The sequence below is a fragment of the Microcebus murinus genome, chromosome 13 (assembly GCF_040939455.1).
Source record: "Microcebus murinus isolate Inina chromosome 13, M.murinus_Inina_mat1.0, whole genome shotgun sequence".
NCBI classification, from domain to species: domain Eukaryota; kingdom Metazoa; phylum Chordata; class Mammalia; order Primates; family Cheirogaleidae; genus Microcebus; species Microcebus murinus.
In genome coordinates this window covers 11,259,939-11,285,785 of record NC_134116.1, presented here as the reverse complement: position 1 = coordinate 11,285,785, position 25,847 = coordinate 11,259,939, and the positions used below count along the sequence as shown (strand labels likewise).

At 39.6% G+C, this 25,847-nt stretch overlaps 1 protein-coding gene across 1 annotated transcript in view; it reads right to left on the bottom strand.

Moving 5' to 3' along the window:
* Positions 1-2,263: 2,263 nt before the first annotated feature.
* EFNB2 (ephrin B2) overlaps positions 2,264-25,847 on the bottom strand; it is a 42,553-nt gene continuing 18,969 nt past the window's right edge. The window contains exons 2-5 of the mRNA XM_012751982.3: positions 21,743-22,026; positions 5,417-5,509; positions 4,567-4,680; positions 2,264-3,103 (exon numbers count right to left, since the gene is read on the bottom strand). Of these exons, the coding sequence (XP_012607436.1) occupies positions 2,715-3,103; positions 4,567-4,680; positions 5,417-5,509; positions 21,743-22,026 (880 nt within the window). The 3' untranslated portion in view covers positions 2,264-2,714. The remainder of the gene's footprint in view (positions 3,104-4,566; positions 4,681-5,416; positions 5,510-21,742; positions 22,027-25,847) is intronic.

Sequence of the window (25,847 nt, the reverse complement as noted above, 5' to 3'; positions counted from 1 at the left end):
ACAAGCAAGGCATTTACAGTAACTTTCCAAAGCTGAACCAACTTCAAATAAAAGGATAGTTGGTAGATTGTCATATTCTGCACCAGACACAAAACAGACGCACAGAACACTTCAATTGGTTGCAGGTAACTCTTTATCAATCCATCTGGTTTTTCACAGTTTCGCATAGAACCAAAATGTAGCCAACTGATGATACATACATTTGATTTCATTAAAATCAGACTATTTCCCATTGTTCCCCTTCTTGCCCCTCTCCCCCATCCTAAAAGTAACTTTTGATGGCTTACAAGAAAATCTTGTCTGAATGCACATAAAGGAGAGGTTGGGGTGATGGAAAGAATTACATATGTACTGCGGCTGGTCGCCATGGCAACCCCCCACAGAAATATGATATAGATATATATAATATATATTGTAGATATATATTATACATATATGTACACATGTATGCCACACACCCACTCATACATACACACACGCACTTTGGACCAACATTATTTTTCAGGTTCAGGAAATAGGGAATAATAATTTCTGTGACAACTCATTTCTGCAGGTACTCACTGGAGGTCTGAGAACCTTAAAATGCTGTCGCTACATTTTTTTTTCTTCCAATTCAGAAAGCAAAGTGTTACCATAGTAACGGGACTATGTTAAAGATTTCTATTTTGCATAGCACATAAAAAGTAGGTTTCCTGTTTTCTCTCCTTGTTTCCCAGAAGGGAGGGGGTAGGGGGTGGGGAGGAGGGGAGGAGGGAGCCGAAGCCAAACTTTCAACTGGAACCCCCTCAGTGAGACCTGCTGGATGCTAGAGAACACTTCAGCCCATAAGGCAAGGGAAAACCCAACACGGAAAAGAAATGCCGGAACATCTTGTCATTGTTAAATATGTGATGATGCAGTAACATCGATTTCCTGGTATTTTGGGGCTTGTATTTCCTAGTCTACAGTTGTGTGAGATGCCTTCAGAGGGCTTTGTTATTTTTGTATTTGCTCTCATTATTGTTATTTTTGGAGTGATGTTGTTTTTCCCAGAAGGAGCTGTCCAATTGGTTTTTTTTTTGTTTCTTAAGCACTGAGCCTTGGGACCACTTAATTGCCACAAATGAATTTCACATCTTCTGGTGTGTACTGTGTGCAATCTTAAAATATATATTAGTAAAAATCTTTCCTCTTATATCCCTTGTGTTCCATATAGCTATTATAAATACGTCCTATCTTCCTTCTCCCCCCCTCGACATCATAATTTATTTCCGTCTTAAGGACTGACTCCAGGAGTTTTCCGTGTGTGCTTCACTTTGACACAGAGCACCGGGCGGTGCAGCTGCCTCCTTCAGTACCTGCCCTGCAGCCCTCGCCCGGACAGCATGCACCGCCACAAACCAAAGTGTCCTAAGGCTCAACCAGGGAGGGGGACTTAGGGAAGGGGGATCTGACCTACATTTTATAGATGAGAATTCCTTAATAATGTCAATGATGATGGAATTACAGCCTGTTTGACCTTTGGCTTTTAAACGTCTAGGTCAGGTTTGGCTCTCTGCTATTCTCCTAAATGCTTTCCCTGTGTTTAATAAAATGTGATAAGTATAGCAGCTGAGTCTGCTTAAAAAATCAGCCAAAGCAGACCGACTCTCCTACAGCTTCGGAGCCGTATATCTTATTGCCAGTACCACAACAGTCCTCCCCGAATATATCATCAGCGGCCTACTTTCTCCCTTCCCTCCAAGCCAGTTCCTTTACCAACAATACCCCCCTTTGTTCCGCGGAATGAAGAGGGACTTCTTCTTTTTCCCTGCACATTGCTATTTGATAACAGTGAATTCTTCCCAACGCACTGTGATCCACTGTGTATGTTGTTGTGTCTCCTACTTGCCTCTTAAATCTTAGCAAAACCAAAAGTGCTGTGCTACCTAAAATTGTTTTTTTTTTTTCTTTTTTTCCTTTCCAACTTTCTGTTTCAGAGGCAGCAGCAGAGAACTGCGATTGCAGCCAGCCCTTTCCCCAGCCCCGGCCGGGGTTCCAGGAACTCCTCGTCTCCCTCGGCTGACAGCCTCGCATCTGGCTCAAGGGCGCCTGGTTAGCAAACACAGTTTCTAGACATGGATTACCCACTCGACTGAAGCTGCTGTCGCTCACGGCTGGGGTAGGGGACTCTAGGCTTGGGTGTCCCGCCAGTGATGCAGAATGTGGAGTGGAGGAAATCTTAGGGGAGGTGCTGCAGGCCCTGGACGACAGGAGGAGTGAGACAGTGAGGACTAAACGCTAGAGATCTTTGAAAACTTTAATTAGCCCGAGGTCCGTGTGACAAGTCCAGTACGCGCGGCGGGGAGGCCCGCCCCAGACGGAGGCCGGCGTCCCCAGGCGAGGCCGGCCGGGCGCCCGCACGGCGGGGGCGCACCGCTCGCCGCCTTCCCGGCCTCCGCAGAGGCCGGAGCGACTGCAGCACATGGCTTCGAGGACAGCCGGGGGCGGCCCGGCCGTGCGAGGGGGGCCTCCGCAGCCTTCCAGCTCGCGGGGAGTGTCTGTGTCCACCGAGGCCGGCGCGCTACACACTAGGGAAGCCGTCCAGCTCGCCCGGCTCTTCCGGGAAGGGAGGAGCGCGCCCTCCGCGCCCGGCCGCTCCGTCAGTCCGCCCCCTCGCGGGCTCGCCAGGCCCGACGGCGCGGCGACAGCAAGTCCCCTCCGGGAGAGAAAGCAGGGTGCCGCCAGGGTGGCCCTCAGACCTTGTAGTAAATGTTCGCCGGGCTCTGAGGAGGCATCTCCTGGACTATGTACACCGGGTGCCCATAATCCCCGCTGACCTTCTCATAGTGAGGGCAGAAGACACTGTCCGCAGTCCTTAAGGGGATGATAATGTCACTGGGCTCGGAGCCGTTGTTGTTGCCGCTGCGCTTGGGCGTGGCCAGCGTGCTCAGCGACAGCGTGGTCGTGTGCTGCGGCGAGTGCTTCCGGTGTCTCCTGCGGTACTTCAGCAAGAGCACCACCAGCGTGATGATGATGACGATGAAGATGATGCAACCTGAAGCAATCCCTGCGAATAAGGCCACTTCGGAACCCAGGATGTTGTTCCCCGAATGTCCGGCGCTGTTGCCGTCCGTGCTGGAACCTGCGCGCGGGGAGAGAAGAGAAGAGCGGGGCGGTCAGCGCGCACCGGGCTGCCTTGGTGCCTGTCCCCACGCACGCACGCGGGAAACGGGCAGGGCCAAAGACCTGCCTGGCGGCTACACGCTGACAAGCAACATGCCTCGTCTGATAGCGAAATGCAGAGGGCAGCGGGAGGCAATCAATGTGCAAGGAGATGTGTCCCCAGGCCGGACTTACATGCCGCCCCAAGCCACACGGCTTGCTTTTCACCTGTCCTCATCCATCAAGAGCGCTGCTGTCCGCGACAGCCACCTCTCGATCCTGCTTTATCTTCTACCGGTGGGGGCCGGCCTGGGGCAGCAGCAGGCAGGAAAAAAGGAAGGGGCCAATTCTCCAGGCCAGCGTTTGGTGATCCCGTGGCCCTGCCGTCCCCTTCCTTTCAGAAACCCGTGTTTCATGTGCATCTTCAAACAGCCTGCCTTTTAAAGAAGAGCCCTGCCTACTGGCAGAACAGCTCGAGAATGTGAACGGAGGGACCGGGCCTGGGAAAACGTTCAACTCTAACTCGTTTGTATTATTTGATTTACACTTAAAATATATTTGGAAGGCAGCAGAAACTCTCACACTGAACAGACTGCCAGCCCAAATGTTAAGCACTAAAAAATTGCCTGGCATCATTATATTATCCATTTATCAGTTTGTCACAAGAATTTGACACATCTTGTCATTGAAAGTTAGAAATAACAACCTCCCTCCTTGACTCTTGGAAAGAGACAGAATATTGCTGCAGATGCTAAATTCACACAACTACCAACCTAGCATACAGATCCCTAATACAACAGTGCTGACGTCTGCTCAACAGCTACTATATAAGAAATTCATTAGCATGGTAACAAATACATAGCTTTTTGTTCCAAGCCCATCAAGAAAATGAAGTTCAATGACAGCCAAGTTTATCTGGTATTCCGCACTTTTGTCAGGGATGTTTAATATTTTATTTTACATGGAAAACGTGAAAAAAAACTAACAATACCCCTGAAAAACATGCTATTATGCTATATTTTAAAATGTTACCATCTAAAACTTAGGAGAGGATCAATTAGGCTCTTTGTGGATTAGATATAATTAGATGAAGGATTAGCACATTAATTATATATACATTAACATCAGCTTTAAGCTGGTGTTGACAACCAGCTTGATAATGTGTCAGCCAATGAAAACTTCGGTCTGACAGAGTAGTACTAATAACCGGCACTTAAATCTGATGAATTCTACTCTTTGAAGGTAAGACTTTCATGGGAATGAATTATTTTGTTCTTATTGAGTGTAATTAATAATGACTCACAGAGAGCAAAGGTTACTAATGTCTATAACTACTAGTTAATCCTACTAGAGTAGAAGTACTTTGACTCTGTTCTACCTCTTGAGATACTACCAAGCGTAGCACCCACAGGCCTATATAATACACAGATCATGCTGCTATACCTGGATTTGGTTTTACAAAAGGACTTGTTGTTGAACTTCTTCCATTTGTACCAGCTTCTAGTTCTGGACGTCTTGTTGGATCATTATTCCTGGTTGATCCAGCAGAACTCGCATCTATATGAAAAACAAATGATTAATTACGGCACAGACATCTGATGATATCTAGCTTTAGGAGCTGCATATGTATCTCAAGAGGCATGAATAGCAATGAACATAAGATTCTTTATGCAAAGTACTGTGAAATACAAGAATATAATTTTTCTTTTAAAACAAAATGGTTATACTAGTTATTTCAGAGGTTTAGATTGTGAGGCCATCTGTGGAAACTATAGGGATTCTTGCATTTGGCAGGCAAAGCATTGCAGATGACATTTCAATTTAACTGAACAAGTTGATTGACTACTATACCAATTTCTAATTAGAAGAATAATTCTTTCTTTCTGCACAATAGGTTTGTCTATATAAGAAAAGGCACAATGAACAAAACTCTTCTGTAGTCAAGATTCAGAAATGAGCAAAACTGTAGAAACTTTTAGTTTTCATTCTGGATTATTTTGATTTTGAACCAAAGAGGTGTTTTGCTTTTTAAAAAGAAATATGTATCTCTCTATATATGGCAATAGATATTCTACCTGGCTGACCTTATTAACTCTTACAGAGATCTTCAATAAAAGAAGCTTAGTGCATGGACTTGAGGAAATCTGTCAGTGATTCAAGGTGCAGAGAAGGGTTTGCTTTCAACACTAAAGAGAAGCGTGAATGAAGGTGAGTCTCATCAACATTAGTGCCACGCTAGCTGGGGGGCTTAACCAGATCACAGTGGCTTCATGAAGCAGCAGATGGTCTTTACCTTGTCCAACTTTCATGAGGATCTTCATGGCTCTTGTCTGGCACACCCCTCCCTCCTGGTTATCCAGGCCCTCCAAAGACCCATTTGATGTAGCTGATTAAAAATAAGATGGACAAAACAAAAAAATAAAGAAAAATCAGGAAATCAATAAGCCAAGTTTACATGAACATGAAATGTCTGAAAACAATTTGAAAAATAAGAATTCACCCTTAGTCACAAGTTTTCTGAAAGTATGAGATGCTGAAAGCCAAAAAGAAAAAGAAAAAGAAATAAAGAAAAATGGATACTGGAAACACTGCCGCATGTATGCTATCTGGTTCTGAATTTACTTAATCTCCTTCGTAAATGACTGATTCAGTATTTATCTATAGGTAAAAGGGACAGTACCTTCCAAAAAGCCCACTGACTCTTCTGGGGCCCAACCCAGAAAAGCAAAAGAGTTAATACAGCCATTTCAAAATGTGGCAATCATCACACGACACCTGCTTCCTCCACTACAGATTTCCTGCTTCAAGAACAATTAGCTTGATGCTCTGTTTGTCAAGCATCCAAGTTCTGTAAACACTAGACAAGGAGCCTCCCACAGCCCTTTTTTTTCTTTTCCCAGCCTTATATGTGCTTAAGAAGTATACCAGGATTCGGGACTTCAAAATCTCACTTTTTTCTTTCCATCACTTTGTAAACCCAAAGGAATGCCTGTGTTATTCTTGCCAGTATCAACCTCGGTCAACCTCTTCAACCAAGCTACCTGTTGTAGGAAAACTCTGGCTGGATAGAGTGTCAGCACACCCACCCACTACTTAACCCTAACTCTGTCTGGGTCCCATGGCAACCCTGGACATAAGGGGCGGGGGCAGACTTTTTAGCATCCATTTGCATATGTTTACCAACTCTACTCACTTTCCATCTCAGCAGTGAGGGGCAGGGCTAAGGACAGAACCATTCTACCATTCTCAGTAGTTCTCTTTTTTTAAACAGCCTATGCTCAACTCTATTTAAACACATTCCTGTTCTGTCTCTTTAGACCCGTGAGCTCTCTGAATAGCTTTGTAACTAAAGCTGTAACGAGATAGGCTGCCAGGTACTTCAATGAGGAACAGGATTTAAATTACAGTTCAAGTTCCAGAAGAGAAAAGAAGGTGGAGAATGCTAGACATTTTCATTCCCCTGAAGTTCAAGGGGCAAGGAACAAAAGTGTTTCATATACGTTTCTGCAATTTAAATCAACTTTCTACTTTGATTATCAAAGTCTCGTCCACCAACATTGTACTCTGAAAGAGACTGAAAAGGGATACGTCCTGGCAAACACAAATCCCAAAGACAGTCTTTTAACTGGGTCATTTGTTTTCCAAATAGTAGATCAGCAAACCAGCTCTAAATGCGTTTATAGTAGAAATATATTACATTAACAATTACATTAACTAGAAAAATAAGGCACTTATTTGCTTACATTTGTTTTCTTGAATTATTAACTTTTACTTTCACTGTTTTCCTTAAAAACAAAGCCTGCCTCTTCTGTGGATAAACGTGTCTCTGCTTCTCTGAGTGCTTGCTTTCCACTTACACTGTCTCGCTCACATCTTCTGCTGTTGTTAAGAACTTTTTCCTGGGAAATTGGGCAACACTTGCCATAATATTAATTTTTTGTAGGGAGGATGGTGGTAAGAAGTACACAGTATCTGTTTGTAGACTGTTGAGAAAATGTTTGGCAGATAAGTAAAATCAAATAGCTAAAAACTTTGTATGCTTGTGTGAATCAAAAGAAAAAAACGTGTTTTTCAATTCTTCCTCCTCCTTTTCTTTTCCCTCAAATATGTTCCTACATTTCCAAGTATCTTGAAACAGTATGGATTTCTGTGAGCAGATTCTATTTCTAGAAACTTTCATAGAAGCACTGTAATCTTCAACTGTTTAGAGTTTTCTCATTTGATTTTTATTAAAAATTAGAATATATCTTCATAAAGTAGAAAACTGATGTCTCTCTTTAATTGTTAGTTTAAAATATTAATTTTCTTAATTCAAGTGGAATTCCAATTAAAATTCACATATGTGTAGATGCATCTACAGGCAAAAGTGCATCCAAACTCGAAGTTAAATGATGAACTTTTTGTTGCTAAAAGTTTCAACATGAAACAGAAAAATGACAGTATCTGAAAAGGAGTTCATAGAAAGAAAGGGAGGAATATAGAGTTGTTCATTTTAATCTTGAGGGGGAAAAAAGTCAAAGATTCGGATATAAAAGAAAAACAATTAAATACCAGAAAGGCTCAGACGGACATGTTATAGCAGCATCTTTCATAAATATAATTCCAAGCAGCATTTGCAGAGGGAGAAACTACCAGTGACTTCTACTTCGTCAAACTGGAAGCACAAAAGGCTCACATAATTTGAGTGACTTTTTTTTCTTTTAATTTGTAGGTCAGTGCCTTTTCTGAATATCAATGCCTTTGTGCAGTGCTCCCTAGGTTTACCCAAAATGATGTCTGAACAACTCCCAAATGTAAAAAACTCTAAACATATTAAAATAAAATCTATGATTTAACAATGTATAAGTTATATTCACAGACATTAAGACAGTAGAAGGAACACTGTGTTGCATGAGCATGAAACTGCTTTGCACCTTTAAGAATTGAAACTGTTTTATTCCTTGGTTAACCAAAAAAAGGGGGGGGGAAGCTTTCAAGTCTAGAATTGAATAAAGGAAAATCTATAGATGATGCCTTTGTAGGTTCTTCTGAAGCCAAGGCTATTGCTTGCTTGGGGGAGGTGCCGGTGAAGTGGGGGCGGGTGAGTAGAAGGGGGCGGAACATTCTGCGTGAGGACAGTTTTCTTGCTACACTCAGGACTCTGCTTCTTTTCCTTTTAAGTCAACTTGCAACTTGCAAAGGTTACTGGAAGATATTGAAAAAATTCATTACCAACATTAAAATAGCCTCCCAAATGTTTGGCCGTTTGGAAAAGGGCTAAACTTTACAATGCTGTCATACACGTCCCACCATGAAAGATTTTTGCCATAAGTTAGGAATGATCTAAGTTGTCACGAAAAACCCTGTTTTAAGACCTTAGTAACAACCGAAACATCAGAAGGTAAATTTTACAAGTATAATATAATTCAGAATGACTTCAATGTATTTTATGTTTGATATAAATATAATTTCCCATAGTGAAAATTAACTTCCCTCTTTCTACTATGTCCTCATGGGGAGTACAGTTCTAATTCTAGAGGTCCCCCCCCCTGCCTTGAACAATGACGCAGCCAAAAGTGAACTCTGAGATAAAACCATGAGATTGATATTCTGATTTCTCTTGCAACAGTCAGTCACCAAGGAGCTTTAAAAGCCTTCATGGCTGATTTTGAAAAATAACAAGAAATCATGAATGCTTGGAAGTAAAATCTATTTCCATTTTAGGAGACAATTTTGCAATTATTTTTACTGTTCATCTAAATGTACTGGGACTTTTTAACTTGGAGAAAGAGCAAAAGTAAATTGTTGCCTCATCATACTCAGTTTTCCTTTGTGTCTCGCTACCAGCATTATCTAATGTAGCCACAATCGTAGTGTTACTAAATGGATGAAATTGTATTTAATCATTGAGAGAGAAAAAAATAACATTATTATACCTAAGCTTTTAGCACCCTGATATTTTTTTCCCTTGGCTCAAGGAAAAAATAGACTTTATAAATTTATAAATTACTAGTAAACTTCTCTATCCAGTTGGAAAACAGGCTTAATAAAGGTACATGGGCATTTGTTGTTTTAAAAGCTTTTGCTTTAGGGGTCTAATCGCCAGCAGTGAGCATGAAGAAATCACTGTATTTCCCCCCAGGGCTTAATTTCCAGTGGGTGGAGATCGCTGCTCAGCAAAATAGCTCCCTGTGTCCACATTGTCTACAAGTTCTGTAGCACATCTGAAAGTTCACAGCCAATGTCTGTGGCTACCCATTTATTTGCACCTATATTTATCTGTCGCTCTCAGTCATTGGGAACAGACACTGGTTATGTGAGTAGAAAAAAAAAGAGAGAGAACCAGGGAGTAGTACAACGGGGTAAAGGGGCAAGAATATTTCTGCAGTGCTTTTCAGACCAGCCCCACAGAGAGGAAATAATAGTCCGTTTGAGCGGTCTTCATTTGATTGCACTGCTCTCTCCCCAGGAGGCGAAGCTGCAGCTCCGGACCCTGGCTGTGTTCAGTCCATCACATTGGTAAGAAAGTACGATCAGATGGAATCAAACTTTGGGATTGTGCTGGTATATGGGTCTCCTTCACAGAGACATTAGGCATGGGGAAGTACAAAGTATCTCACAGAACAATGGCATTACTATGAAGGAAAAGTTTTAGGTTCTTGTAGGAAGAATGAAACATCAAGAAATACTAATACTACAGAGGGTATTTAAAACTACTTTTAAATGCAGCTTATTAATATAAGGCCAGGATGGGGTGGGGGACTGGTGGACACTTGAAAGCAAACATTTATGTCAACTTCATCAAAGAGTGACAACTAATGAGCATACAGGGTCAGGGAAACCACAGAGGAAAAAGAGTAAGAACCTTTCTAGAAGGATAAGAAGCTGCACCTGGCATGATTCATTCTCAGTGGATCAGAAACAAGCAGCATTTCATGAAGATCCTCTGTGGAAAGCACATTCTGCTTCTACTACGCTTTTCTGCCATGTCATCAAATGCTGGCCTGCTCATTGCGATTTCTCAGGCCAGCCTTCCTACACATTAGTCTCCTTCAGCTCAGCACAGATTTGGGAAGACCAGAAGCAAACTGAGGAGCTAAAAAAAGCATAACCCGTTAACAACCCAAAAAGCAAAATTGTGACTTTAAATAAACATAACAAACTAATTAATGTTTTCTTGTAAATCTGAAGTGTCCAAAAATAAATAAGTAAATAAATAAATAAGGTATGTAAGTTGAAAAATAAGGAGACCAAAAAAAAAAAAAAATTACTTCATGTGAACATAGAATCCAGGAAGCTAAGATCTATCTACTTAACATCCTGACATCAATTCAAATTCAAAATATGTGATGCAAATTCAAAATATATACTACAGGGATTCAATTTCTAGAACTCAAATTAATGTAGTTTAATGCCTTGAGTTTCACACTTATTCTTTGAGATACTAACTTAGAAGGAAAAGAGTTCTAAACATGGAAATGATAATGTTCACTGAATGCCAAAAATTAAATCCTGTTTCTTTAAAGTAAATTAATAAAAACTTCTGAAGCTGAAGCATCTTTAATAATGTGCCAAAAGAAAGAAGAAAAACTTATTCATTTCTTCTAACTTCTTCCTTTTTATGTGGCTTTACAAAGAAAGAAATGAGGAATATACCACCATGACTTTCTAAGGGCCTCATTATTCTTGTTTGGCTTAATATCCAAAACAGTTCAGCATTACCTCAAATCACACAGCATTTCATCCAATAATACCAAATTTGCCTTATCTTAGAGCAAAAGTTCTATGGCATACTCCATTATATGACCTCATTTTCAGAAAGAAAAACACAAAGAAAAATATTTTCAAAAAGGAACATATATTCACCAAAGTTAAAAAGAAAAACGAAAACCGTCCACTTGATGAGATAGTTTTCTGGGACATTTGATTAACTCTTATTTTGTACATGGGGAACTGTTCACAGCTGGAACAATGTATAAACTATCAGTGATATAGGATGTGTGGAGTTCCTCACCCCAAAACCATTGTTCTAGTATGACAGGAAGAATCACTTGAATTAATACCACATTACTATGGTTGTGTTTTGAAAATTTAAAGCAGTAAATCATGCATTAAGAAGTAATAACTGGCTATGCCTCGGTGACTTTTCTATGCAACAAAATTAATTAGTTTCTCCACTAAACAGAGTGGATTTGGAAATAATGAATTCTAAAATGGAGTCACAAGTTTTAGATCTCCCCTTCTGTTTCCTAGCATTAAAATGTAACTAAAGATACCAGGTATCAAGTACAAATGGATGCTCTTGCATAAAATGATATAATTTTATTTTCTTAATTTCAAATACTTATCATAAACAATAACAGGACATTCTATTGACAACTCAAAAAAAAGAGGAGTTTTTAAAAAAATGTAACAACTTTGAAACAGTTCAGTAAGCTGTTTTTTTGTTTGCAGGTTCACTTGAAAGACCTTAATGGCATATATTACTTAGCCACTTTTACTTGGGGAGGGAGAGGATGCAAGGGGACTTTGTAGAACTGACCCTATCAGAACATATGAGGCCTAGACACTAGGGAAGACTAATGTATTGAGAGGACAGTCACAACAAATAAACACATCCAGAGCCTAAGGAATTCTATCACATTTTACTCATAGAAACTTTGTTTTTTTTGAGACAGAGTCTCACTTTGTTGCCCAGGCTAGAATGAGTGCCGTGGCATCAGCCTAGCTCACAGCAACCTCAATCTCCTGGGCTCAAGCGATCCTCCTGTCTCAGCCTCCTGAGTAGCTGAGACTATAGGCATGCGCCACCATGCCCGGCTAATTTTTTGTATATATATATTTTTTAGTTGGTCCATTAATTTCTTTCTATTTTTGGTAGAGATGGGGTCTCGCTCAGGCTGGTTTCGAACTCCTGACCTCGAGCAATCTGCCCGCCTCGGCCTCCCAGGGTGTTAGGATTATAGGCGTGAGCCACTATACCTGCCACATAGAAACTTTTAACCAATAAAAATGGTATAAAGATCAAGTAAGGGACAATCAATAAAGATGCTAAGAACCATGGTTATCTTTGACAATATGGACCTCAAAAGTTACCAGTCACATAAACTCAGAGTGAAAAAGATGGAAGAGGAAAAAAGCAGTGAAGGCGTGTCTACATGTGTGCATGTGTGTGCAAGTATGTGTATACGCAGAGGGTATTTAGATATATCAGAAAAAGAAATCTCTCCAGGCTCAATCCAGCACACTGGGTACTTTTCTAAGGAAGATAAAACAATATGGCAATAAACTATAACTACCCTCCCCTCCCTTTTTTTTTTTTTTTTTGCTGGAGACATGTTTTAGGTACAGGAGATTATTTATGGATGGGGTTTGTAATACTTTATTTCCCTCAAAATATTGCTTGCAACATGTTGGTGTCTTGATTTTTAATGAATTCTGTTGAGTGAAAACATCTCTTTCTAAGTCTAAAATTTTACTGCTAAAAGTTATGATGATTTATTCAGGAAGAATCTCTCATCAGGTACAAAAAATTCAGCATGATTCCATAAAAAAAAAATAAAAGCTTTTTATCTAGTATACTTTGAGAGAGTCTTTCTTACTATCACAGTGATTAAAGTTAATATAGTGAGAACATGATAGTCCGTGGTAAAAGAATAAATAACTTCACATAGAAAAGTCAAGCTTAATATGGGCCAAAACCTACTAAGAAAGAGGAATTGTGTTTAAAAATAGGTGGCCAGATGAACACTTTCAATAATAATGACTAAGCTTGCATTTTTTTTAAAGAAAAGAATAATCTAAGAGTTCTAAAGATAAAACATAATTCCCTATTGTCTCTATTAGCTTTACTTAAGCATTTAAGATTTGTAAAAATGAAAGTTCCCAGGTGAGATAGTGATAATATCTAATAAAAATATTTGGAACCCTAAAGAAGCATGTGTTTGAGTGAATTCTTTCCAGCACATCATCCATTGCCTGCTCTTGAGCTTTTTTAACATTCTTAATCATTAAACTATCCTTGCAGAGATATGGAAATGTCTAGCTAGGAGAGGGTCAGAGTAGAAAGTTCATGGTGGGGAGGGTGCACATCCTACAAGCCTCACGCTCATTCTGCTGTCACTAATCGCATGCAATGATATTAATGACCCAGTAATTGGAAGACGAGTAGCACTGAAGTGGAAAACATCCATCTGAGGCTGAGTTCATCTCTAGGTGGTAGGACTTCACCAGTGACTGAGTTAATGTCTGCTGACAGTTTAGAATCTAACACTGCAAATGAGAAAATGTGCCACTCATGCTATAATAGTTTAGATGGACATGATGTTATTTGCTTTGACCACTTAGAGACCAGCAGTAACCCCAAGAAAGTGCCCTTATCTAAATTTGCCCTACACATGAACCTTGTTCTGTTCAGGGGACACGTTCTATACTCTAAGAATCCAGAGCAATTTTCCACATGTTTGCTTCAATAAAAGAATACCTTCATCTCCTGTTTAACATCAGGAACAACAGAACGGGGCCACTTCACTAATGCAAAAAGCCATTTGCAAAGCAGAAGTGTCTTTCAGCAACACACAGGACTGCTCCTCTGGAATGGGATCAATTACAGTCCTGCCCAGGGTTTTGACCATCCATCCACCCACCTGTCCACCTATCTGTCCATCCTTCCATCCAACAAAACTGTATCACTTGTACTTACTTGGCCAAGGACATCTGAAGCCTCTTATTGCCTCTATTTGTATGTTTGAGAAATCTTCATTTTTGATAACTTTACTATTTATCAACTTTCTACTGAACAGCTCAAAGTACTTACTAATATTATAAAAACACAAAATAGCACAGACTTTTTGAAGCAATGGAAATGATTAATAGTAGAGCTAAAAAGAAAAAGTAAAAGTCAGAAATTTTAGCTATTTGCTATTATAACCACCTTTTCCCAGTGGTCCTTCCTCCCTCCCTACTCTCCTGGAGAATTTTCTTAGTTCAACTTTGGAGGCATATGATTGCAGGTTAGGTATATGTTACACAATACATAACAAGGCATCAGTACCAACATGTCTGACACGGCATAGAGTTCATGATTTATATAGTTCATGAGCTTCCTTGCTATTGCTATGTATGCAATATGTGTGCATGTAAACTCTCTTAGGCTATCTCTCTATCTGTGCTATGTATGTAGATATACCAGTTTCACTATTGCTACACACGCAATATATGTGTATGTACACTCTCTGTAATATATGTATGCACTACATATGTAGGTATATACTATCTTAACTATTGCTATGGATGCACTTAAATGTTTGGTGACCCAGGAGGCCTGGTCATACACTAACAACACTGGTCTAAGCATCTGACACCCTGGATTTAGTTCTGTTTCTGATATTTCATGGCCACGTGAACTGCACTAAGCTACGCATACTGTCTAAATTGCAAGTCTTCTCACAGTGATAAAAATCGCTCTATCGCCTGTGTTTCAAGACTCCAAAGTGAAGTGTCTGTGAAGGCCACAATACTTCCCTAAGGGATCAGACACCCAGCCTGAGATTTTGAAACTTTAGGAACAAATGTGACTCTTAAAAACTGTATAAATACAGTTTCTCAAAGTAATATTTCTTACGTCTTTCAGTGCCTCTTGACTACTTTCTTAAGTGTTTTATTTTGCTTTAAATTTTATCTTCTTGATGAATATTTAAAGGCTATCAGGAAAGAAACTTGTCTTCTTTCATGCTCCAGTATTATTCAATTATTTGTAAATCTCAGTGAACCTTTAAAAAGTCATCAATACAAGTGCTAGAGATAGTAAGATATATACTATAAAATAATAAAGGCAGTTTTATTCTGACCACTTCCTAAGTAATTCTTTGTTCTCAGTAATTTTCATTTCTCATCTGCTCAAAACCTATTTTGTATATCTAATTTTTAGTCTTTCCCCCTCCTTCAATAATTCCTCACTGCTCTGAGAATCAGAGCCATGTTGTTCTTCCATTGGCTATTTTGGGAATAAAGAGTAGTACTCACAGGGCCATCTCTGTCTAGTTTTAAATGAGATAAGCTGTCACAACTGCCTAGGTGACACCATTTAATAGGAACAGAGAGTCTCTGTCCACAATAGCCTTATCCTATTACGTACTCTGAGCCATCAGGGACAAACATCCCAAGGGTCACAACTCCATTAGACCCGAGAGCCAGAAATTTCTCAGCACAATCTCAAATTAAGCAGAAGCTAAGACTTTACTCCTTATGTGTAAAGAATTTAGCTTTATTGCTACTATATTCAACAAGGAGCCTTAATGTTATACACTAGAACAGCCTCCAATACAGTCAGAAAAGGACTTTTATGTTAGGAAATAAGAGAAACAACACTTCTAATTATCAGACTAATGGACTGATCTACTTTCCCAGCTTGTGTCAGTGATAAAGGCAACACTGACACATTTTCTTTTCTGGAAGATTATTTATACTACATTAGGATGCTGCTAAAATTATTAATAAAAATACAGTATTTTCTTTGTGCAATAGGGAACTGAGGAAGAATTCTGGCAAGGCTGGTGAAAGGGAAATTGAGAAAAATGATTATATGTATCTGAAGACTCCTCCCCTGTCTGTCTCTTTTGGGTCTTACAAAGGATCTGCTAACAAGCTTGGGCAATTCCAGGAACAAAAAGATACATAAATGCATGTTTCTTGGTAAAGGAGGCCCAAGGACAAAAGAACTTTTATAACATTCAAAGAAGACAAAGAAGGAAGATCTTATAATTAAGTTATGCAGCATTACTGAAACTCGTAAACTCTCCCGAGTTTCATCTTATGCATGGACTTCTCATCGGCGAAGCTTTTTAAGCCCTTCTCCCCCAGTTCCTCCACAGCTCCCAGCAAAGCCCAGGTTTGCCTCCAGTCTCATGCCTCACTCTTCCTCCTCTGCGCCAAAGTTAAGCTTTAGTTGCACCGATTTGGTGCCAAGAACTTTACATATCTTACCCCAATTAAGCTTCCATCAATTCTGGGAAGCAGGTACTACACCATCATTCCCCTTTTCCGGATGAAGAGACTGAGGCAGAGATGGTTAAGTTACTTGTCAAAGGTACTCAAGGGCCCATGGCTGTCAAACCTGACTCTTCACTACTATGTCAGTCTGTTTCTCTAAGGGGCGTACATACTTATCCTCCAAGCACCCAAATGTAGTCTCTAAGCAAGATTCTGATGAACATTCTGTTACAAAGATGACAGTTGTAAGTTAAAATTAAAAATGTGTTTAAATGCTTGAACTCAGCAATTATGTGCAAGGTATCAAACATAAATCCTCACTCCTCAGTCAGAAGACCTGTGACAGGCTGATGTTGCTATATCACTAAACTGTTGGATGACATTTAATGACGGAAATGTGGCTTTTGCTACATTTATCATACATAAATAATTCATCAAGCAAAGCACATAATCACCTCATAGAGCCTACATATTCTTATGTATTCTAAAAGAGATCTATATGTTAAAGGACTTTTGAAAGCTCCCATAACTATTTTGCTAGGGAAAGAGATTATGGAATATTCAGCATATTTCAGTACCACTAGCCAAACCTAATTCACAGCAATAAGTAAATCAAAAACAGGAAAAAAAAAAACCATATATATGCTTAACAAAAATAAGGAGTAGAATCTACAATACAGTTTTGTTTTGATTCTTTAAGAATACTGTATCATTATATTTGTGCAAGCATTTTACTATATTTTGTGATTTTGCTTAGAAGTGGAGTACATGCCTAAAGAAAATAGCAAAGCTGTTTATGGAGCATTCCAATTTTACAGTCTCTTATTTTAAAAAAAAATGCTTTAGACAACTAAACCAGTGAGGAGAGCCTAAGAAATGATAACTCCTCCAGACTCATTCAGTGTTGCTCAACGACGACTTTGCCAGGGCATGGAAAGTGAAGGACGACTCTAGGGACCACTGGGAGCACCACCACAGGGTATATATTATAGAACAATCTTTAATGAAACAATCTTCAGAAATGATGACTTGTAGACTATGTCACAAGATCATGCCTTAGCTATGACTTTGCAGCAAAATAACGCAAAAGCCACACAATTTAAATTGGGAGGTGCTCCGGTAACATAGTTTCCTTTGTCTAACAGCTCTGCTATGGCTACTGTTCACTTAAAATGTGTTAACACAATGGCATTCATTTCTCGTCCATCTCTGACTCACATAATTTTGGTAGCGTGATGAAAATCTCCTTGTAGGTATTAACATTTTGCAAGGTTTTATGGTAAGGTTGGATAACCAACCCACAGAACCTTCACAAGGACAGCTGTTGCAAAGAGCCAACACATCAAACTTGCTGACTCATTCAGCTCTGGGATGTCACCTCTAAAAAGGAATTGTAAACCAAGCACAGAAAGTGCCTCAGAGGAAACTTTGCGAGATAAAGACTGGGAACACAGGAATGCCTTCCCAATATTAATTTAAATGTTTACTATGTCCAAGACATAGCTTCCCTTGAAAATGGGCAATATCAGAACAGATAGTTATTTCATAAACATTTAAAAATTTTTAAGACCTAATGAAAATACATAGGTTATTTAAAATACTTGCTATGTTTTCAAGGCAATTAAGGATCAGACATAAGAAAGAACAGGGGGCTCTTCTGACCAAATAGTCATAATAGCCCCATCCTTGGATCAGGAGATTGTATTATGCAAATTAGTCCCAAGGCTAATAAAATAGGTCACTTGAAAAAGTCAATTCCAAACAAGGAAACCCATGTATGGTTGCTCCTCAACTTAGATGGGACTATGCCCCAATAAACTCATGCTAAGTTGAAAATATTATTTCATTTAAAATGCATTTGAGGCCAGGCTCAGTGGCTCATGCCTGTAATTCTAGCACTCTGTGAAGCCAAGGTGGGTGGGTTGCTCGAGGTCAGGAGTTCAAAACCAGCCTGAGCAAGAGCGAGACCCCATCTCTACTATAAATAGAAAGAAATTAATTGGCCAACTAATATATATAGAAAAAATTAGCTGGGCATGGTGGCACGTGCCTGTAGTCCCAGCTACTCAGGAGGCTGAGGCAGGAGGATGGCTTGAACCCTGGAGTTTGAGGTTGCTGTGAGCGAGGCTGACGCCATGGCACTCACTCTAGCCTGGGCAACAAAGCGAGACTCTGTCTCAAAAAAAAAAAAAATGCATTTGATACCCTGATAAACCCATCAAAAAACCAAAAATAGTAAGTTGAACCATGGTAAATGGGGATCATTCGTGTAGCATTTTGCCACAGGTCAAAAGCAAATAATTATCTATGAGAAAAATAAATGATGATGCATATTATTTTGCCAGATCATTTCCTAAGGGAATTTAGTGGATACTCAGTAAGTTTAAAAATAAAGTTCCAATTAAAAATTAATATTTACATTTAAAACTCAAAACTGTGATGACTGCATTTTAAATCAAGTAACATAACAAATCAAATTAAATTCTTTTAAAGAATTTACAGCAGATCCTGTCCATTTCATTGGAGAAGAACCACACTAACGAGTGATCCTATGTTGGCTTTGTATGTTCAACCACAAACTGGCTTGGGACTGGAGAAGACCTCCATCATTTGTCAGAACAACAATACTAAATGAATTTTCTAGAGAATCAAATTAAAGAAAAGAACTCAAGTAACTTTCTCATTGAGCTCAGGCATTAGGACCAGAACCTAGGACTGGAGACTCCTGGCCTAATTCTTCTGAAATGCTGTTCCTTTAGGGTGCTACCCTACATCAAATCAGCCCATTTGGACTGCTCCCTACCAAGGTAAATAAATCACTACTCCAAAGTATCAAATCTCTATTTTTCGTTCCTATGGGAAAGAAACCAGAACACGATAATAATGATATTAATAACACTGCCAGTTGTGAAGGTGCTTACAAACTAGACACTAAGCTTTGGAGTTAATCACATGGAATATATAATGCAGCAACTCAAATACCAATATTATTTACTGTATCAAAGTGATTCAATGACTTCAAGTGTTAAAAATATACTTATAAATTTGAGTACTTTCCATCATGCTATCTAACACTATTCTATGAATGTACTGATATAAAAATTACTACCTTCAAACATTTTCCTTCTTCTCAAAAAAGACAGTAATAGAGCGTGACTCTGTGTGTGTGTATTTGTTTGATATGGAAAGCAGTGACTTTTTAAAAATCTCTTAATTGTTTTGGCACCTTGAAATTCTTGAAGAAGCAATGCAAAGCCAATATTAATTTTTAAAACTATTTTAAAATTTGTTCTTTGTATTTCCCATTTCTTTTCAAGGGAAACTTGCATATCAATGAGCTTTGCTGTAGGGTGAGTGAGAAATTGGCTTCTGCATTTTTCCAAGTATCTGAAATACCTTCTTATGCCTATGATGTGGTGAAGTCTTTCAACTCTGCTGAAAGTCTCCCTGGACTTCCGGCAAACTTCTGAGCTTTGAGTCCTTTACCCAGTCCTGGGACAGTCTCTCAACCAGCAACACTCAAATAGCCCCCATTGTTTCAAACTTGAAATCCTCAACTCGATTTTAAGAAAGATTCTTTTATCCCAGGCTACCACATGCTTTTGCACTGTAAATCATAGCTCTAAGGAGAGTTCTGGAGATCAGAGTAGTTCAGCTAACTTCAATGAACCTGTTAATGTGGTATGAAGAATTTTCAAAACAAGAAAAATAAGATGCCATTATTGTGTCAATTAAAATTATAAATATAAATTAAATTGTGCTTGTAAATATAAATCCTCTCTTGTAGCAAATAAAGTAATTATTAAATAACTCACTGTTTTAAGCAAAGAGATGTTGCTAAACCATTTATTTATTTGCATTTGTTGCATATTAATTTAAAAGTTAAACCCTTGATGTTTACTAAAATCCCACTTGCACTCAGTGGGAACTTAGAATTTGCAAAGCAGTCTTTATGAAGTCATGAACTAAAGGAAGGGGACAGGACCTGGAGCTGTTGGCTTATCCGTGCACTTGGGTTGCAGCCACAGTTTTAGAGACATGCATTTGCCACCATAGGAACATCTAATCTCTAGAGTGTCCACTCTACCAGCACATCCACCTTCTTTCTCCCACCCAACCCAGGGGCATTAACCTTCTTAATGAAGTCATCTGATCAGTTTCAGTTCCCTACAAATGTCACACTAAACATCGGCACCCACTGAAAAAATCTTACTTTAAAAGTCTTTTTAAAAAGAAATGCCATTAGGCTTCCAAAACCTTAAAGTTTCCATGTATTTTACTTAGTAACTATTTTATATTTTCAAAGGCTTTCCTGTTATTCTGTACACTTCACCGCCCCATCTACCTTTTTTCGTCTCAGCATGCTTTTATTTTCATTTTTTGATAATTATTCCTTTAACTATATAATTTACCACTTTCTCTTTTTCTTTGCTACTTATTCTTGGTAAGCTACTCTAAGTAGCAAGTTGGCTTTAAAAGTAGGTTTTCAGGCTCTGTGGCATTTCAGGTTCACAGCAATAGACACTGAGATAATTAGGTGTCTATGACCACCTTTGTTTTAATTATTAATGTTGTAAAAAGAACATATTATTGAGCACTCGATAAGTATTCAGCAAATACTGTGCTTTAAAGTGCAGCTCAGAGGTTGAGAAGCTGGAGTTCCAATCCAGTCACCAAGAGGTAGGGGAGCCCAACCACAGACAGCAGTTCCCTAAGGAACTGAAGTCTAGGCGAGGCAGGAATGGAGAATTCAACCTGGTTATGAGTATTACTTTAAAGCAAAGAAACTAAGAAAAAATATTTCATTGCTTGAATGATATGAAGAGCTGTCGGAGTCACCCAGACCTTACTCTGACAAAACTTGGGGCCTGGGAATGACCCTGGCCTTGTGCCCACAGTTGATTTGCACACAGTAGGCAGGTGCTCAAGGTGTGCCCTCAGTGGACTTCATATAGCCTCAGGAGCTACTTGAGATATGATCCAAAGGATACATATAATCCATTCCTAAAACAATGTGTCAAATTATTTTTTACATATATATAGGGGAAAAACAAGAGTAACTCATTGAGCAAACCAAGTTTTGGCTTATTTTTCTAAATCTGGTTTAAGGTAACCATTGTGCTTTGCCTGTAAGACCCATCCTTCCAGTTTATGACCTCCATCTTCTCTGGAATGATAATTTCATGAGGAAAGTGTACTATTTATTATACCACCTTGCTTCCTGTTGAGTCCCTAAGCACTTAAGCACAGTCTCTGATGCAGAATAAATACTAAACGATGAGTGAATGAATGGATGAATGGATGAAAAGAAAAGGCATTGCACAAGATTTACCTATCAAAAATCTCACCAATGGTCCTTAAAAATGGTTTTGTCAGTAGAGATGCTGAATATATTCATATAATACATTTATTTTAATGTTAGAAGAATTCTAGGAGTTTCTCTTTTCTTTTTGAGTATTTATATTTAATGAATACTGCTAGCACAGGGTCCCAAATTCAATTAGAGTTGCTTTGAAAAATAGTGGACAATTGTTCAGCAAAGATTCTCACCAAGTTATTTATCACAATAACTTTAAGGAAACAAAAATCGATACAAACCTATTTAGCTTATCCTAATTTCTATAAAATAAATGAATAGAATTATACTTACATATAATGTAATAATCTTTGTTCTTCTGAAATTCTAGACCCCAGAGGTTAGGGCTGAATTCTTGAAACTTGATAGTGAATTTTACATCTTGGTCTGGTCTGGCACAGTTGAGAAGAGGGGTATTTTCCTTCTTAATAGTGCATCTGTCTGCTTGGTCTTTATCAACCATATAAACTTTATAATATTCATACTGGCCAACAGTTTTAGAGTCCACTTTGGGGCAAATAATATCCAATTTGTCTCCTATCTGTGGGTATAGTACCAGGCCTTGTCCAGGTAGAAATCTAAAAGTATAAAAAAAAAAAAGCCATTGAGTTGATAAAAGTTAATAGTATATCATAATTACAATATAGCCAGACAATGCCAATAATCCCAAACTTAAATTTTTCAGATCCACACCATTATTTATCAAAAGCTTCTTAGTTCAGATCAACACAGGATGAATATATTTTGGAATTAAGCTTTAAAAGAAAAAAGAAAGAAAGAATCCTCCTTACTCTAGACCACAGGATCAGGCAACCTGCTGACATTTCTTTACCACCCCTTCACTTGTAATGTTTCAGTACTCCTTTGTGTACCTTTACAACAACTTTTCCTCCAGGGTGAGTCAGAGCTTCCCACATGTTTGTTATTTTTTAACCATTGGCAGCTTTAGTTTATTGGGCATGCCACAGAAAGATCTCATCGATTCCAGGGAACAGTGAATCCACTAATACTTTGTTGTCCTGTTAGTTTCCATTTGCTGTTGATGCTAATTAACAGACAAGTTTCATCAAGAATGTTTCAAATTACTTATCATAATTAGTCAGTCACTGATCAAACAATGGGTTTTTTATTACACCGAACAAAAGAAATGTCTTACAAACCCATAAAAGATAACCAGAAATAATTAGTTGTAGTATTGATTCAGCTGCAAAATGAAGAGTCCTCTACTTGCAAGGACAACAACCACCGTCCTTGCTCTACAAATCTTTTCTTTTCCTTCCCTTGAGATGTATTTGCTCCAATTAATTCTTAGAAGCAAATCTTTAGAACTAAGACTACTGATACAATATCCCCTTAGTGCTCATAGCTAAAAGCTTCCCTCCTCCTCCTTCTCTGTCTTGCTGGCCATGCTGCTGAAAGATCTTTCTTAATGGGGAGTTTCTCTGAAAAAATGAAACAAGAGCTTCCTAATGAACATCCTTCTACAAGTGCTAACACTAACAACACACTTAGAAATCCCAGCTCCTTCCAAAGCAGCCAAGCCTGCAGGCTCATTAAAATATTAAAGCCTGAGAACAAAGCATTGCCTCTAGTTCCTCCCATTCCAACCCTTTCTTTGACCAGAGATGCACCAGCCATGGCGACTAGAGGGTCATAATTCACTACTGGAGAAGAAGTGAGGCCGGGGTACCCCCATTTTCAAATCCGTCCTGAGGTAATGGCTTACGATTTATGCTGATGAGTGGTATTCATTTTCTGAAATGTGCATGAGAGTGGTTATGAAACAGCACTACCCATAACAGAAATAATATTACAGATTCATATTAAAAACCAATACTCTTTATGGCAGGAAAAATGCATGTTGTACATGGTGGCTTGTTTCTCTTTCTTTCTTGGCAATGTGTTATTGTACAACCCCAAATTGAGAGGGTGGTCCTTTTTTTTTTTTAAACTGAGCTCCTTTAACAAAGGCATATGACATTCATTCAAAAAAAAAAAAGTGAACGAGAATAATTTAACATAAAATCCTTCTGTGAAGCAGAACTTAAAATGATTTTTTTTATAACAAAGATAAATTTAAAACAACCATGTGTGCACTGCTGAAGAATTGCCTAGAACTTTTGACAAATGTAGATCATGCTTGCTTAGTGAGAGCCTCTCTGTGACCTTTTTGCCCATTTCTACAGTTTTCTGGAGTGATACTTCTAAAATTCAACTCCAGGAGAAGGAACGGCTTCCCCAAGGTATTCACTCAACCTCCTGAATGCCAATGTATTCATTCTCCCTAGACAATTTCATCTTCTTTGTGGCTAAATCACCACTCCGTTTCTCCAGGAATACACTGACCCAAAATGTTTGTGGATGAGGTTAATTTCTTCACCTCCGCATCTCCCCACAGTGATTCTGATGTGTTGCTGTGGTTAAAAACCAGTAGCGAGATGCCTGGCAGTAGGTACTAACTACATTTGGTGACCATTAAATTGTCCATCTTCCTGATACTTCCCCTTTTTATGTCTTATTTCTTGACCGTTTAAGGAATTCTTTAAGGTATACAAAAACCAGGGGCCAATTTCTGCCCGGTGTTTCTCATCCCACTCCAAACATTTTCTATCCCAAATCTGTTCCTTTTGTAGCTGGCACAGAGCAACACCATAGAGGTGTCAGCTACCTTTAGCAGAAGTTTTTCCGAAAGAACAAACCCTGGGGGCTTCCCAGGCCTCAGAGCTCAGGATCCTCACCAAGCCAGAGGTACTGTTTCTTTGTCCATTCATTTAGTTCTTTTAAGAAAATGCATCACACCTCTCCCAAGCCAAGCCATACGTCTCTGCATATCTTAGAACTCCCCCACATCACACCCTACGTCCAAAGTTTGCCTCATTAAGCTCTTTCTTCATTCAAAATGCTCCCAAGATCCCGTTTCCTTCATGAGGGTTTGTTTTTTCCCTGTTTAACTAAAGACCCACGGGAGGTTTCCTCCTTTGCAATGCAAGCGACTCCTCATGACTCTCCCATCGCTCACAGAATCCGAGTCACTGTACCAGCTGGTGCCGTGAGGTCAAGAACACAGGACATGGGCCGGTGTGGCTTCGGGGATCTCTGCGATTTAGACCATGTTTTCAGAAGACACAAATCACAAACGTAATTGAGCGAGTCTTCCAAACTCATTTCACACACTAGCCAGGCCTTCCTTGCTGTAAAGCTGCCATTCAGAGTATGCAGCCTCACTTTGTTAGACTGGTGTACTGGTCAGAGCCGGGGGAGGATGGCAACCCACGGGGCGGCTATCGGAATGGCGGCGCAGGGAGGAAGTCTCGAACATCAATCAGCAGATTGGATCTGCTGGTAGGAGGTGAATCCCGACAAAACTCACTATTCGAGACGCTTCAAAAAAGTGTCAATTCCACCTTCAGAATACATTGTGGCAAAAAGTGAGGCAAGAATTTGATCCATTGCTCTTGAAAAGCAATTGTTTCAAGAGCTCATTAAAAACAATTACTGCTTCTTTAATGAAATACAAAAGGCCCAATACTTCAGAGGTTTACTTTTTAAATATATATATATAAACAGCACACCAGTGAGTTTAACTGATGAGATCACGTTTTCTCAGTGGACAGAGTGCCGTTGGGCTGGGAGCCCCCGCAGACCTCCTGCCCGGGTATCACTCAGGACGGTCCCCACTGCTGACCGCGGCAGAGCCGCAGACGGCCGTCTGTCTCCCTAGAGCCCTCGAGCTTTCTAAGGCAACACAGCAGCAAACAACAGTCCTGTGAGGAGAACCAGAGCGACCTATTTTGTGCCAGATGCTCTGAGTGACAGAAAAGTGGACGACCACTGATTATCAGGAATTTATAATCTCGCTCCCTGAGGGCAGGCAGGTCCCGTGTGTGTCTGATTCAAGACTAAATGCCCAAGGGGCTGACAGGTGGTAGGTGCTCAATAAATAATGTATCAGTTGAAAAAATATGAATGAACAAATGGAAGCTAACATTTACACAGATTCAGTGCCACAGACTATTTGCAGATCATGGGCGTGATAGGAATTCTGAAGACAGAATCACTGAGAGTGGGGCAGGGGCAGGCTGAGTAGGAGGGACGGGATTTCCATACGACGTCATCCCACGCACGGTGGTGTTTCTGGAGAACAAGGAGCTGTGCAGATGGAGTTTCTGACTCTTTTTTTCCTGGAAAAATTCATGAGTATCAGCAGTCTTGTACAATCCCTCTCTATTTAAAATGCAAGGCAATCACCTACTTCCAGAACCACTAATACCAGAAACGCTGCTGCTTTTGAGCACTTGCGCTTTGCTAAGCACCGTCCACAGCACCTTCCATCACATTTTCTTCATTTAGGAGCCACTCCCCGCCCCAACACAACAAACAGGTGGAGATACCCTGGTGC